This window comes from Oncorhynchus nerka, linkage group LG24, assembly GCF_034236695.1.
Source record: "Oncorhynchus nerka isolate Pitt River linkage group LG24, Oner_Uvic_2.0, whole genome shotgun sequence".
NCBI lineage: Eukaryota > Metazoa > Chordata > Actinopteri > Salmoniformes > Salmonidae > Oncorhynchus > Oncorhynchus nerka.
The window spans coordinates 14,761,175-14,778,357 of record NC_088419.1 but is presented as its reverse complement, the minus strand read 5'-3'; the positions used below and the strand labels follow the sequence as shown (position 1 = coordinate 14,778,357).

At 45.0% G+C, this 17,183-nt stretch overlaps 1 protein-coding gene across 2 annotated transcripts in view; it reads right to left on the bottom strand.

Annotated features, from left to right (window-relative positions):
• The window catches only part of LOC115124113 (protein eva-1 homolog A), a 240,956-nt gene that overhangs the window by 18,082 nt on the left and 205,691 nt on the right, over window positions 1-17,183 (bottom strand). For both annotated transcript variants that reach the window (XM_065008645.1, XM_065008646.1), the window contains one exon: window positions 5,295-5,441. In XM_065008645.1, coding sequence (XP_064864717.1) covers window positions 5,295-5,441 — 147 coding nt within the window. The remainder of the gene's footprint in view (window positions 1-5,294; window positions 5,442-17,183) is intronic.

Genomic DNA, 17,183 nt, shown 5'->3' with positions numbered 1-17,183 from the left:
CTTTGCTGGTGACACTTAACCAGCATGGCTACCACAGTATTCTGTCGCGATACAACATCCCATCTGGTTTGCACTTAGTGGGACTATAACTTGTTTTCAACAGGACAATGACCCAACAAACCTCCAGGCTGTGTAAGGGCTATTTGACCAAGAAGGAGAGTGATGGAGTGCTGCATCAGATGATCTGTCCTCCACAATCACCCAACCTCAACCAAATTGAATTGGTTTGGAATGAGTTGGACTGCAGAGTGAAGGAAAAGCAGCCAACAAGTGCTCATTATATGTGGGAACTCCTTCAAGAGTGTTGGAAAAGAATTCCAGGTGAAGCTGGTTGAGAGAATGCCAAGAGTGTGCAAAGCTGTCATCAAGGCAAAGGGTGGCTACTTTGAAGAATCTCAAATATAAAATATATTTAGATTTGTTTAACACTTTTTTGGTTACTACATGATTCCATATGTTATTTAATAGTTTTGATGTCTTCAGTATTATTCTGTGTCCAAACTTTTGGCTGGTACTGTATGTGTGTGTACATGTAGAGTTAAAGTCGGAAGTTTACATACACTTAGGTTGGAGTCATTAAAACTCGTTTTTCAACCACTCCACAAATTTCTTGTTAAATAAAATAAAATAAAATTTGATTTGTCACATACACATGGTTAGCAGATGTTAATGCGAGTGTAGTGAAATGCTTTCCGACCATGCAGTAATATCTAACAAGTAATCTAACAATTTCACAACAACTACCTTATACACACAAGTGTAAAGGAATGAATAAGATGAACAAACTATAGCTTTGGCAAGTAGGTTAGGACATCTACTTTATGCATGACACAAGTAATTTTCCCAACAATTGTTTACAGACAGATTATTTCACTTATAATTCACAATTCGAGTGGGTCAGAAGTTTACATACACTAACTTGACTGTGCTTTTAAACAGCTTGGAAAATTCCAGAAAATTATGTAATGGCTTTAGAAGCTTCTGATAGGCTAATTAAAACAATTTGAGTCAATTGGAGGTGTACCTGTGGATGTACTTCAAGGCCTACCTTCAAACTAATTGCCTCTTTGCTTGACATCATGGGAAAATCAAAAGAAATCAGCCAAGACCTCAGAAAAAAAGTCAGGTTCATCCTTGGGAGCAATTTCCAAATGCCTGAAGGTACCACCTTCATCTGAACAAACAATAGAATGCAAGTATAAACACCATGGGACCACACAGCCATCATACCACTCAGGAAGGAGAGGCGTTCTGTCTCCTAGAGATGAACATACTTTGGTGTGAAAAGTGCATATCAATCCCAGAACAACAGCAAAGGACCTTGTGAAGATGCTGGAGGACACAGGTACAAAAGTATCTATATCCACAGTAAAACAAGTCCTGGGCACATCGCGCACCACTCCCCAGCATTCTTCTTGCCAATGTCCAGTCTCTTGACAACAAGGTTGATGAAATCCGAGCAAGGGTAGCATTCCAGAGGGACATCAGAGACTGCAATGTTCTCTGCTTCACGGAAACATGGCTTACTGGGAAGACGCTATCCGATGCGGTGCAGCCAACGGGTTTCTCCACGCATCGCGCGGACAGAAACAAACATCTTTCTGGTAAGAAGAGCGGCGGGGGCGTATGCCTCATGACTAACGAGACATGGTGTGATGAAGGAAACATACAGGAACTCAAATCCTTCTGTTCACCTGATTTAGAATTCCTCACAATCAAATGTAGACCGCATTATCTTCCAAGAGAATTCTCTTCGATTATAATCACAGCCGTATATATCCCCCCCAAGCAGACACATCGATGGCTCTGAACGAACTTTATTTAACTCTTTGCAAACTGGAAACCATTTATCCGGAGGCTGCATTCATTGTAGCTGGGGATTTTAACAAAGCTAATCTGAAAACAAGACTCCCTAAATTTTATCAGCATATCGATTGCGCAACCAGGGGTGGTAAAACCTTGGATCATTGTTACTCTAACTTCCGCGACGCATATAAGGCCCTGCCCCGCCCCCTTTCGGAAAAGCTGACCACGACTCCATTTTGTTGATCCCTGCCTACAGGCAGAAACTTAAACAAGAGGCTCCCACGCTGAGGTCTGTCCAACGCTGGTCAGACCAAGCTGACTCCACACTCCAAGACTGCTTCCATCACGTGGACTGGGACATGTTTCGTATTGCGTCAGATGAAAATATTGACGAATACGCTGATTCGGTGTGCGAGTTCATTAGAACGTGCGCCGAAGATGTCGTTCCCATAGCAACGATAAAAACATTCCCAAACCAGAAACCGTGGATTGATGGCAGCATTCGCGTGAAACTGAAAGCGCGAACCACTGCTTTTAATCAGGGCAAGGTGTCTGGTAACATGTCCGAATATAAACAATGCAGCTATTCCCTCCGCAAGGCTATTAAACAAGCTAGCGTCAGTACAGAGACAAAGTGGAATCTCAATTCAATGGCTCAGACACAAGAGGCATGTGGCAGGGTCTACAGTCAATCACGGACTACAAGAAGAAACCCAGCCCAGTCACGGACCAGGATGTCTTGCTCCCAGGCAGACTAAATAACTTTTTGCCCGCTTTGAGGACAATACAGTGCCACTGACACGGCCTGCAACGAAAACATGCGGTCTCTCCTTCACTGCAGCCGAGGTGAGTAAGACATTTAAACGTGTTAACCCTCGCAAGGCTGCAGGCCCAGACGGCATCCCCAGCCGCGCCCTCAGAGCATGCGCAGACCAGCTGGCCGGTGTGTTTACGGACATATTCAATCAATCCCTATACCAGTCTGCTGTTCCCACATGCTTCAAGAGGGCCACCATTGTTCCTGTTCCCAAGAAAGCTAAGGTAACTGAGCTAAACGACTACCGCCCCGTAGCACTCACTTCCGTCATCATGAAGTGCTTTGAGAGACTAGTCAAGGACCATATCACCTCCACCCTACCTGACACCCTAGACCCACTCCAATTTGCTTACCGCCCAAATAGGTCCACAGACGATGCAATCTCAACCACACTGCACACTTCCCTAACCCACCTGGACAAGAGGAATACCTATGTGAGAATGCTGTTCATCGACTACAGCTCGGCATTCAACACCATAGTACCCTCCAAGCTCGTCATCAAGCTCGAGACCCTGGGTCTCGACCCCGCCCTGTGCAACTGTGTACTGGACTTCCTGACGGGCCGCCCCCAGGTGGTGAGGGTAGGCAACAACATCTCCTCCCCGCTGATCCTCAACACGGGGGCCCCACAAGGGTGCGTTCTGAGCCCTCTCCTGTACTCCCTGTTCACCCACGACTGCGTGGCCACGCACGCCTCCAACTCAATCATCAAGTTTGCGGACGACACAACAGTGGTAGGCTTGATTACCAACAACGACGAGACGGCCTACAGGGAGGAGGTGAGGGCCCTCGGAGTGTGGTGTCAGGAAAATAACCTCACACTCAACGTCAACAAAACTAAGGAGATGATTGTGGACTTCAGGAAACAGCAGAGGGAACACCCCCCTATCCACATCGATGGAACAGTAGTGGAGAGGGTAGCAAGTTTTAAGTTCCTCGGCATACACATCACAGACAAACTGAATTGGTCCACTCACACTGACAGCGTCGTGAAGAAGGCGCAGCAGCGCCTCTTCAACCTCAGGAGGCTGAAGAAATTCGGCTTGTCACCAAAAGCACTCACAAACTTCTACAGATGCACAATCGAGAGCATCCTGGCGGGCTGTATCACCGCCTGGTACGGCAACTGCTCCGCCCTCAACCGTAAGGCTCTCCAGAGGGTAGTGAGGTCTGCACAACGCATCACCGGGGGCAAACTACCTGCCCTCCAGGACACCTACACCACCCGATGTTACAGGAAGGCCATAAAGATCATCAAGGACATCAACCACCCGAACCACTGCCTGTTCAGCCCGCTATCATCCAGAAGGCGAGGTCAGTACAGGTGCATCAAAGCTGGGACTGAGAGACTGAAAAACAGCTTCTATCTTAAGGCTATCAGACTGTTAAACAGCCACCATTGAGTGGCTGCTGCCAACACACTGTCATTGACACTGACCCAACTCCAGCCACTTTAATAATGGGAATTGATGGGAAATGATGTAAATATATCACTAGCCACTTTAAACAATGCTACCTTATATAATGTTACTTACCCTACATTATTCATCTAATATGCATACGTATATACTGTACTCTACATCATCGACTGCATCCTTATGTAATACATGTATCACTAGCCACTTTAACTATGCCACTTTGTTTACTTTGTCTACATACTCATCTCATATGTATATACTGTACTCGATACCATCTACTGTATGCTGCTCTGTACCATCACTCACTCATATATCCTTATGTACATATTCTTTATCCCCTTACACTGTGTATAAGACAGTAGTTTTAGAATTGTTAGTTAGATTACTTGTTGGTTATCACTGCATTGTCGGAACTAGAAGCACAAGCATTTCGCTACACTCGCATTAACATCTGCTAACCATGTGTATGTGACAAATAACATTTGATTTGATTTGATTTGATTTATATCGACATAACCTGAAAGGCTATGGAAGAAGCCACTGCTCCAAAACCGCCATAAAAAAGCCAGACTGCAGTTTGCAATTGCACATGGGGACAAAGATCATACTTTTTCCTCTGGTCTGATGAAACAAAAATAGAACTGTTTGACCATAATGACCATCGTTATGTTTGGAGGAAAAAGGGGGAGGCTTGCAAGCCGAATAAAACCATCCCAACCGTGAAGCACGGGGGTGGCAGCATCATGTTGTGGGGGTGCTTTGCTGCAGGAGTGACTGGTGCACTTCACAAAATTGATGGCATCATGAGGAGGAAAATTATGTGGATATATTGAAGCAACATCTCAAAACATCAGTCAGGAAGTTAAAGCTTGGTCGCAAATGGGTCTTTCAAATGGACAATGACCACAAGCATACTTCCAAAGTTGTGGCAAAATGGCTTAAGGACAACAAAGTCAAGGTATTGGAGTGACCATCACAAAGCCCTGACTTACTTATTGTGGGAAGCGTGTGGAAGGCTACCCGAAATATTTGACCCATGTTAAACAATTTAAAGGCAATGCTACCAAATACTAATTGAGTGTATGTAAACTTCTGACCCACTGGGAATGTGATGAAAGAAACAAAAGCTGAAATAAATCATTCTCTCTACTATTATTCTGACATTTCACATTCTTAAAATAAAGTGGTGATCCTAACTGACCTAACACAGGGACTTGTTACTGTACATGTATGCCTTGTGTGCAACCACTCACCTGAGAGCACAGTGTCAGAGGTTATGCCCGACGTCTCATCAGGGGGAGCACTGTCTCCAACCACGTTTGGGTCATGGGCCCCGGGCGATGGGGGGTAAAACACTGGTACTCTGGGGCTGGGCACCTGCTGCAGCAAATTCTTTGGGACTGGAGAGAGAGAGTGGGAAGGAAGGAGAGAGGGAGAGAAATGTGTCATTTCTCCTCATGTACACAGAGAAAGAGAGAGACAGAGAGAGAGACAGAGAGAGCGAGGAGAGGGAAAGAGAGAGGGGGGATTGGAAGGAGGGTGAGAGGAAAAACAACCTTCCTCTGACCCTGCAGTGGACCATTCCCCAAAGTTACGCTCCTCGCCTGTCTAACCTCCCCCTCCCTTCCACCTCACAACGTCCTGTGAGTCAGGGAAAACCGCAGTCATGACCCAGACATACAAACATGTACCCACAATGAACAGGGTCAAACATGAACCCACAATGAACAGGGTCAAACATGAACCCACAATGAACAGGGTCAAACATGAACCCACAATGAACAGGATCAAACATGAACCCACAATGAACAGGGTCAAACATGAACCCACAATGAACAGGGTCAAACATGTACCCACAATGAACAGGGTCAAACATGTACCCACAATGAACAGGGTCAAACATGAACCCACAATGAACAGGATCAAACATGAACCCACAATGAACAGGGTCAAACATGAACCCACAATGAACAGGGTCAAACATGAACCCACAATGAACAGGATCAAACATGAACCCACAATGAACAGGGTCAAACATGAACCCACAATGAACAGGATCAAACATGAACCCACAATGAACAGGATCAAACATGAACCCACAATGAACAGGGTCAAACATGAACCCACAATGAACAGGGTCACTGCTTCTTTTTCACAGAATTCAGCAGAACAAGCACGACTTATGCACACAGTCATCATTTGGGGAGAAAAAAGGGAATATTAGTTGGAAAGCACTTGGTGTATAAATACAGCGAACAAATGTACTGAGACAATATTCAGCTGTGGTCCAAGAACGAGCCAATAAAAGTCCTGGGCCAGACTTCACAAGCCCTGTCAGCAGTATAATAAAAACATTAGGAACACCTGTACTTTCAATGACAGACTGACCAGGTGAATCCAGGTGAAAGCTATGATCCCTTATTGATGTCACCTGTTATATCCACTTCAATCAGTGAAGATGAAGAGGAGACAGGTTAACTTCTTGGTGACAGGGGGACAGTATTGAGTAGCTTGGATGAATAAGGTGCCCAGAGTAAACTGACTGCTATATTCTGTCCCAGATGCTAATATATGCATATTAGTATTATTGGATAGAAAACACTCTGAAGTTTCTAAAACTTTTTGAATGATGTCTGTGAGTATAACAGAACTCATATGGCAGGTGAAAACCTGAGAAAAATCCAACCAGGAAGTGGGAAATCTGAGGTTTGTAGTTTTTCAACTCTTTGCCATTCCAATATAGTGTAAATAGGGTCATATTGCACTTCCTAAGGCTTCCACTAGATGTCAACAGTCTTTAGAACTTTGTTTCAAGCTTCTACTATGCAGGGGGAGAGAATGAGAGGGGATTGAGCCAGGTGTCTGGCAGAGTGCCACAGGCTCGTGAGGCGCGGTCACGAGAGAGTTAGCTCTCGTTCCATTGCTTTTCTACAGACAATGGAATTCTCCGGTTGGAACATTATCGAAGATTTATGCAAAAAAATATCCTACAGATTGATTCTATACTTAGTTTGACAAGTTTCTACGACCTGTAATATAACTTTTTGAACTTTTCATCCGACGTTCGGCTGGACCTGAGTCTCCTTGTTTAAACTTGTTTGGAATCAACTAGAGGTCGACCGATTAATCGGAATGGCCGATTAATTAGGGCCGATTTCAAGTTTTCATAACAATCGGAAATCTGTATTTTTGGGCGCCGATTTTTTTATACCTTTATTTAACCAGGCAAGTCAGTTAAGAACACATTCTTATTTTCAATGACAGCCTAGGAACGGTGGGTTAACTGCCTCGTTCAGGGGCAGAACGACAGATGTTCACCTTGTCAGCTTGGGGGATTCAATCTTGCAACCTTACAGTCAACTACTCCAACGCAATAACGACCTGCCTCTCTCTCGTTGCACTCCACAAGGAGACTGCCTGTTACGTGAATGCAGTAAGCCAAGGTAAGTTGCTTGCTAGCATTAAACTTATCTTATAAAAAACAATCAATCATAACCACTAGTTAACTACACATGGTTGATGATATTACTAGATATTATTTAGCGTGTCCTGCGTTGCATATAATCTGACTGAGCATACAAGTATCTAAGTATCTGACTGAGTGGTGGTAGGCAGAAGCAGGCGCATAAACATTCATTCAAACAGCACTTTTGTGCGTTTTGCCAGCAGCTTTTCATTGTGGTAGAGAGCGAGAAAACAAGTGAGGGGGGAGAGAGAGAGAGAGAGAGTGAAAGAGTGAGAGAGGGGAGGGAGATAGAAAGAGAGTAAGAGACAGAGAAAGATACAGAGAGAGAGCGAGAGAGGGGGGTAGAGAGAGATAGAGAGGAGAGAGAGATAGAGAGAGAGAGCGAGAGAGAGAGAGAGGGGAGAGGGTGGGTAGAGAGAGAGAGAGAGGAGAGAGAGAGGGGGTAGAGAGAGAGAGAGAGAGATAGAGAGAGAGAGAGGGAGAGAGGGTGGGTAGAGAGAGAGAGAAGAGAGAGAGAGAGAGAGAGAGAGAGAGGGGGATAGAGAGAGAGAGAGAGAGAATGAGAGAGAGGGGGAGAGAGAGAGGGGTAGAGAGAGAGAGAGAGAGAGAGAGAGAGGGGGAGAGAGAGAGGGGGTAGAGAGAGAGAGAGAGAGAGAGAGAGAGAGAGAGAGAGAGGGGGATCATAATGGGTACTGGAGACGACTCAGGAGTATAACAGTGGACTGTGTTTTTTCCCACTGGACTAGGACAGCAGTGTGGGTGTGTTTTAAAAAGAGAGGGGGAGAAAAATAGCGGGGGAGAGGGAAAGAGAGAAAGAGAGAGGGGGTGTGTATATGTATTAGAGGTTGACCGATTAATCGGAATAGCCGATTAATTAGGGCCGATTTCAAGGTTTCATAGCAATCAAAGTCAAGGTGTCTTGATATATATATATATATTTTTTTTATCAGCCGATTAATCGGCGTTGAAAAATCATAATCGGTCAACCTCTAGTCTTCTGTATTAAAGAGAAAGAGAGGGAGGGAGAAAACTAGAGAGTGAGAAGTGTGTGTGTGTAACAGAACAGAATGATGACAAGGATGTTCTCAGAGCCAGGGGAGTAGAATGTTATAGTAACACACTAGGGCATTCGGAAAGTATTCAGACACCTTGACTTTTTCCACAATTTGTTACGTTACAACCTTATTCTAAAATTGATAAAATAGTTTTTTTCCCTCATCTATCTACACAGAATACCCCATAATGACAAAGCAAAAACAGGTTTTTAGACATTTTTGCTATTCTATAAAACTTAAAATAAACTGAAATTTCACATTTACATAAGTATTCAGACCCTTTATTCAGTACTTTGTTGAAGCACCTTTGACAGCGATTACAGCCTCGAGGCTTCTTGGGTATGACGCTACAAACGTGGCACACCTGTATTTGGGGAGTTTCTCCCATTCTTCTCTGCAGATCCTCTCAAGCTCTGTCAGGTTGGATGGGGAGCGTTGCTGCACAGCTATTTTCGGGTCCCTCCAAAGATGTTTGATTGGGTTAAAGTCTCGATCCTGACTAGTCTCCCAGTCCCTGCTGCTGAAAAACCTCCCCACAGCATGATGCTGCCACCACCATGCTTCACCGTATGGATGGTGCCTGGTTTCCTGCAGACATGATGCTTGTGTGTGTGTGTCTGCATATGTCTGAGGGTATGAAGCACATCAGTCCTCCTCATCGTGTGTCTACATACATAAACAAACACAGGTTTTCAGACAGGGTCATTTAAGAACCAGGGGTCCAGTGATGAATTCCTCTATGGGGTTCTCTGGGCCCGTTTTAGGTGAATTCCTCTCTGGGGTTCTCTGGGCCCGTTTTAGGTGAATTCCTCTCTGGGGTTCTCTGGGCCCGTTTTAGGTGAATTCCTCTCTGGGGTTCTCTGGGCCCGTTTTAGGTGAATTCCTCTCTGGGGTTCTCTGGGCCCGTTTTAGGTGAATTCCTCTCTGGGCTTCTCTGGGCCCGTTTTAGGTGAATTCCTCTCTGGGGTTCTCTGGGCCCGTTTTAGGTGAATTCCTCTCTGGGGTTCTCTGGGCCCGTTTTAGGTGCTGGAATGTGTTTCAGCTGTGATCAGGGACGTGTCAAGTTAAACCTAGTCTTAGGAGTTGGCTAAACAGGGAGACTGGTGAAAGCACTTGACTTTAAGACACCTATAGAGTATAATACCCATAATACCCATAAAACCTAGCGATCAAACAGGGAAATGGTTACAATCGTTTTTTCCACCATTCATTTTACCCATAGGGGATATTAGAAACACTTAAAATAAGGGCTGTGTTTCTTATAGTCTCACCCTGGCGTGGCGTTTTGATAACCGTGTAAATCTCTCTAGGACAAGGTGGGTATTTATGGGTATTATGACACCTCCACTGTGGGGCTTTATAGCAGTGTTTCTCCTACGATATAGGCAATGTGGGCCCCTGTAGCCTCCCGCCTGAAACAGTTTGGCTTCAAAAGGCTACAACTGGTGCTTTGAGAGCCTTTGATCCTCACCTGGAAATCAAATGAGGTGAAAGACCGACCTCTAGTAATATGGTCTAGTCTAGCCTTGGACTCATAACCAGTGGTAGTAGGGTGCATTCCAGGATAGAGCCCGAGGAAACACACACACACTCTGCTGCAGTGTGCCCCCCTGCCCTGGATTGAACAGTAAAGCGTTGAATTTACCAAATGCTATAATGGACCTCTGGTTGGGAGCACACACACACACACACACACACACACACACACACACACACACACACACACACACACACACACACACACACACACACACACACACACACACACACACACACACACACACACGGCATAGACTCCTCCTACTCCCAGTCCACTACGATCATCACTCCTGTTTCATGATCCCAGCTGTTTAAGCCATTCACTACACTACAGTTCTGAAACACACTCACAGTTACTGTCATTAAGACTCAGACAGACACCAAAAATCTGACCCGTTGACAGTGTGAAGACATAATAAAGAGCCTGAAAATGACACCATTATAGAGTCCAGTAAACCCCTATACAGAATACACACAGCAGTACAAACAGCCATCAAAAGACCCCCACCTCACTCACACACACACACACACACACACACACACACACACACACACACACACACACACACACACACACACACACACACACACACGGCATAGACTCCTCCTACTCCCAGTCCACTACGATCATCACTCCTGTTTCATGATCCCAGCTGTTTAAGCCATTCACTACACTACAGTTCTGAAACACACTCACAGTTACTGTCATTAAGACTCAGACAGACACCAAAAATCTGACCCGTTGACAGTGTGAAGACATAATAAAGAGCCTGAAAATGACACCATTATAGAGTCCAGTAAACCCCTATACAGAATACACACAGCAGTACAAACAGCCATCAAAAGACCCCCACCTCACTCACTCACACACACACACACACACACACACACACACACACACACACACACACACACACACACACACACACACACACACACACACACACACACACACACACACACACACACACACACACACACACACACACAGAGGGAGAAATAACCAAAACCTCATTCTAACCTACACTCTTAGAACTATAGGTCTCACTAAATATCTAATCCTATTTCTACAGGTGTGGTGAGCTTGAAAATAAAAGAGAGCCGCACACTCTAGGAACTCAGATGCAAAAATGTAATTTCCAACCACCAGGTGTGGTGAGACCGTATCAAACAGTATGGTGTGGTGAGACCGTATCAAACAGTATGGTGTGGTGAGACTGTATCAAACACAACAGTATGGTGTGGTGAGACCGTATCAAACAGTATGGTGTGGTGAGACCGTATCAAACAGTATGGTGTGGTGAGACCGTATCAAACAGTATGGTGTGGTGAGACTGTATCAAACACAACAGTATGGTGTGGTGAGACCGTATCAAACAGTATGGTGTGGTGAGACCGTATCAAACAGTATGGTGTGGTGAGACCGTATCAAACACAACAGTATGGTGTGGTGAGACCGTATCAAACACAACAGTATGGTGTGGTGAGACCGTACCAAACACAACAGTATGGTGTGGTGAGACCGTATCAAACACAACAGTATGGTGTGGTGAGACCGTATCAAACAGTATGGTGTGGTGAGACCGTATCAAACACAACAGTATGGTGTGGTGAGACCGTATCAAACAGTATGGTGTGGTGAGACCATATCAAACACAACAGTATGGTGTGGTGAGACCATATCAAACACAACAGTATGGTGTGGTGAGACCGTATCAAACACAACAGTATGGTGTGGTGAGACCGTATCAAACACAACAGTATGGTGTGGTGAGACCGTATCAAACACAACAGTATGGTGTGGTGAGACCGTATCAAACACAACAGTATGGTGTGGTGAGACCGTATCAAACACAACAGTATGGTGTGGTGAGACCGTATCAAACACAACAGTATGGTGTGGTGAGACCGTACCAAACACAACAGTATGGTGTGGTGAGACCGTATCAAACACAACAGTATGGTGTGGTGAGACGGTATCAAACACAACAGTATGGTGTGGTGAGACCGTATCAAACACAACAGTATGGTGTGGTGAGACCGTATCAAACACAACAGTATGGTGTGGTGAGACAGTATCAAACACAACAGTATGGTGTGGTGAGACCGTATCAAACAAACAGTATGGTGTGGTGAGACCGTATCAAACACAACAGTATGGTGTGGTGAGACCGTATCAAACACAACAGTATGGTGTGGTGAGACCGTATCAAACACAACAGTATGGTGTGGTGAGACCGTATCAAACACAACAGTATGGTGTGGTGAGACGGTATCAAACACAACAGTATGGTGTGGTGAGACCGTATCAAACACAACAGTATGGTGTGGTGAGACCGTATCAAACACAACAGTATGGTGTGGTGAGACCGTACCAAACACAACAGTATGGTGTGGTGAGACGTATCAAACACAACAAATCAAACACAACAGTATGGTGTGGTGAGACCGTACCAAACACAACAGTATGGTGTGGTGAGACCGTATCAAACACAACAGTATGGTGTGGTGAGACCGTATCAAACACAACAGTATGGTGTGGTGAGACCGTATCAAACACAACAGTATGGTGTGGTGAGACCGTATCAAACACAACAGTATGGTGTGGTGAGACCGTATCAAACACAACAGTAGTATCAAACACAACAGTATGGTGTGGTGAGACCGTATCAAACACAACAGTATGGTGTGGTGAGACTGTATCAAACAGTATGGTGTGGTGAGACCGTATCAAACACAACAGTATGGTGTGGTGAGACCGTATCAAACAGTATGGTGTGGTGAGACCGTATCAAACAGTATGGTGTGGTGAGACTGTATCAAACACAACAGTATGGTGTGGTGAGACCGTATCAAACAGTATGGTGTGGTGAGACCGTATCAAACAGTATGGTGTGGTGAGACCGTATCAAACACAACAGTATGGTGTGGTGAGACCGTATCAAACAGTATGGTGTGGTGAGACCGTATCAAACACAACAGTATGGTGTGGTGAGACCGTATCAAACAGTATGGTGTGGTGAGACCATATCAAACACAACAGTATGGTGTGGTGAGACCATATCAAACACAACAGTATGGTGTGGTGAGACCGTATCAAACACAACAGTATGGTGTGGTGAGACCGTATCAAACACAACAGTATGGTGTGGTGAGACCGTATCAAACACAACAGTATGGTGTGGTGAGACCGTATCAAACACAACAGTATGGTGTGGTGAGACCGTATCAAACACAACAGTATGGTGTGGTGAGACCGTATCAAACACAACAGTATGGTGTGGTGAGACCGTATCAAACACAACAGTATGGTGTGGTGAGACCGTATCAAACACAACAGTATGGTGTGGTGAGACCGTACCAAACACAACAGTATGGTGTGGTGAGACCGTATCAAACACAACAGTATGGTGTGGTGAGACGGTATCAAACACAACAGTATGGTGTGGTGAGACCGTATCAAACACAACAGTATGGTGTGGTGAGACCGTATCAAACACAACAGTATGGTGTGGTGAGACCGTACCAAACACAACAGTATGGTGTGGTGAGACCGTATCAAACACAACAGTATGGTGTGGTGAGACCGTATCAAACAGTATGGTGTGGTGAGACCGTATCAAACACAACAGTATGGTGTGGTGAGACCGTATCAAACACAACAGTATGGTGTGGTGAGACCGTATCAAACACAACAGTATGGTGTGGTGAGACCGTATCAAACACAACAGTATGGTGTGGTGAGACGTATCAAACACAACAGTATGGTGTGGTGAGACCGTATCAAACACAACAGTATGGTGTGGTGAGACCGTATCAAACACAACAGTATGGTGTGGTGAGACCGTATCAAACACAACAGTATGGTGTGGTGAGACCGTATCAAACACAACAGTATGGTGTGGTGAGACCGTATCAAACACAACAGTATGGTGTGGTGAGACCGTATCAAACACAACAGTATGGTGTGGTGAGACCGTATCAAACACAACAGTATGGTGTGGTGAGACCGTATCAAACACAACAGTATGGTGTGGTGAGACCGTATCAAACACAACAGTATGGTGTGGTGAGACCGTATCAAACACAACAGTATGGTGTGGTGAAACCGTATCAAACACAACAGTAGTATCAAACACAACAGTATGGTGTGGTGAGACCGTATCAAACACAACAGTATGGTGTGGTGAGACCGTATCAAACAGTATGGTGTGGTGAGACTGTATCAAACAGTATGGTGTGGTGAGACCGTATCAAACAGTATGGTGTGGTGAGACCGTATCAAACAGTATGGTGTGGTGAGACCGTATCAAACAGTATGGTGTGGTGAGACTGTATCAAACACAACAGTATGGTGTGGTGAGACCGTATCAAACACAACAGTATGGTGTGGTGAGACCGTATCAAACACAACAGTATGGTGTGGTGAGACCGTATCAAACACAACAGTATGGTGTGGTGAGACCGTATCAAACACAACAGTATGGTGTGGTGAGACGGTATCAAACACAACAGTATGGTGTGGTGAGACCGTATCAAACACAACAGTATGGTGTGGTGAGACCGTATCAAACACAACAGTATGGTGTGGTGAGACCGTACCAAACCCAACAGTATGGTGTGGTGAGACCGTATCAAACACAACAGTATGGTGTGGTGAGACCGTATCAAACACAACAGTATGGTGTGGTGAGACCGTATCAAACACAACAGTATGGTGTGGTGAGACTGTATCAAACACAACAGTATGGTGTGGTGAGACCGTATCAAACACAACAGTATGGTGTGGTGAGACCGTATCAAACAGTATGGTGTGGTGAGACCGTATCAAACACAACAGTATGGTGTGGTGAGACCGTATCAAACACAACAGTATGGTGTGGTGAGACCGTATCAAACACAACAGTATGGTGTGGTGAGACCGTACCAAACAGTATGGTGTGGTGAGACCGTATCAAACAGTATGGTGTGGTGAGACCGTATCAAACACAACAGTATGGTGTGGTGAGACCGTATCAAACACAACAGTATGGTGTGGTGAGACCGTATCAAACACAACAGTATGGTGTGGTGAGACCGTATCAAACACAACAGTATGGTGTGGTGAGACCGTATCAAACACAACAGTATGGTGTGGTGAGACCGTATCAAACACAACAGTATGGTGTGGTGAGACCGTATCAAACACAACAGTATGGTGTGGTGAGACTGTATCAAACACAACAGTATGGTGTGGTGAGACCGTATCAAACACAACAGTATGGTGTGGTGAGACAGTATCAAACAGTAAACACAACAGTATGGTGTGGTGAGACCGTATCAAACACAACAGTATGGTGTGGTGAGACCGTATCAAACACAACAGTATGGTGTGGTGAGACCGTATCAAACACAACAGTATGGTGTGGTGAGACCGTATCAAACACAACAGTATGGTGTGGTGAGACCGTATCAAACACAACAGTATGGTGTGGTGAGACCGTATCAAACACAACAGTATGGTGTGGTGAGACTGTATCAAACACAACAGTATGGTGTGGTGAGACCGTATCAAACACAACAGTATGGTGTGGTGAGACTGTATCAAACACAACAGTATGGTGTGGTGAGACAGTATCAAACACAACAGTATGGTGTGGTGAGACAGTATCAAACACAACAGTATGGTGTGGTGAGACAGTATCAAACACAACAGTATGGTGTGGTGAGACCGTATCAAACACAACAGTATGGTGTGGTGAGACCGTATCAAACACAACAGTATGGTGTGGTGAGACCGTATCAAACACAACAGTATGGTGTGGTGAGACCATATCAAACACAACAGTATGGTGTGGTGAGACAGTATCAAACACAACAGTATGGTGTGGTGAGACCGTATCAAACACAACAGTATGGTGTGGTGAGACCGTATCAAACACAACAGTATGGTGTGGTGAGACAGTATCAAACAGTATGGTGTGGTGATACCGTATCAAACACAACAGTATGGTGTGGTGAGACAGTATCAAACAGTATGGTGTGGTGAGACCGTATCAAACACAACGGTATGGTGTGGTGAGACCGTATCAAACACAACAGTATGGTGTGGTGAGACCATATCAAACAGTATGGTGTGGTGAGACCGTATCAAACACAACAGTATGGTGTGGTGAGACCGTATCAAACAGTATGGTGTGGTGAGACCATATCAAACACAACAGTATGGTGTGGTGAGACCGTATCAAACACAACAGTATGGTGTGGTGAGACCGTATCAAACACAACAGTATGGTGTGGTGAGACCGTACCACAACGTATCAAACACAACAGTATGGTGTGGTGAGACCGTATCAAACACAACAGTATGGTGTGGTGAGACCGTATCAAACACAACAGTATGGTGTGGTGAGACCGTATCAAACACAACAGTATGGTGTGGTGAGACCGTATCAAACACAACAGTATGGTGTGGTGAGACCGTATCAAACACAACAGTATGGTGTGGTGAGACCGTATCAAACACAACAGTATGGTGTGGTGGGACCATATCAAACACAACAGTATGGTGTGGTGAGACTGTATCAAACACAACAGTATGGTGTGGTGAGACCGTATCAAACACAACAGTATGGTGTGGTGAGACTGTATCAAACACAACAGTATGGTGTGGTGAGACCGTATCAAACACAACAGTATGGTGTGGTGAGACCGTATCAAACAGTATGGTGTGGTGAGACTGTATCAAACAGTATGGTGTGGTGAGACCGTATCAAACACAACAGTATGGTGTGGTGAGACCGTATCAAACACAACAGTATGGTGTGGTGAGACCGTATCAAACACAACAGTATGGTGTGGTGAGACCGTATCAAACACAACAGTATGGTGTGGTGAGACCGTATCAAATACAACAGTATGGTGTGGTGAGACCATATCAAACACAACAGTATGGTGTGGTGAGACAGTATCAAACACAACAGTATGGTGTGGTGAGACCGTATCAAACACAACAGTATGGTGTGGTGAGACCGTATCAAACACAACAGTATGGTGTGGTGAGACAGTATCAAACAGTATGGTGTGGTGAGACCGTATCAAAC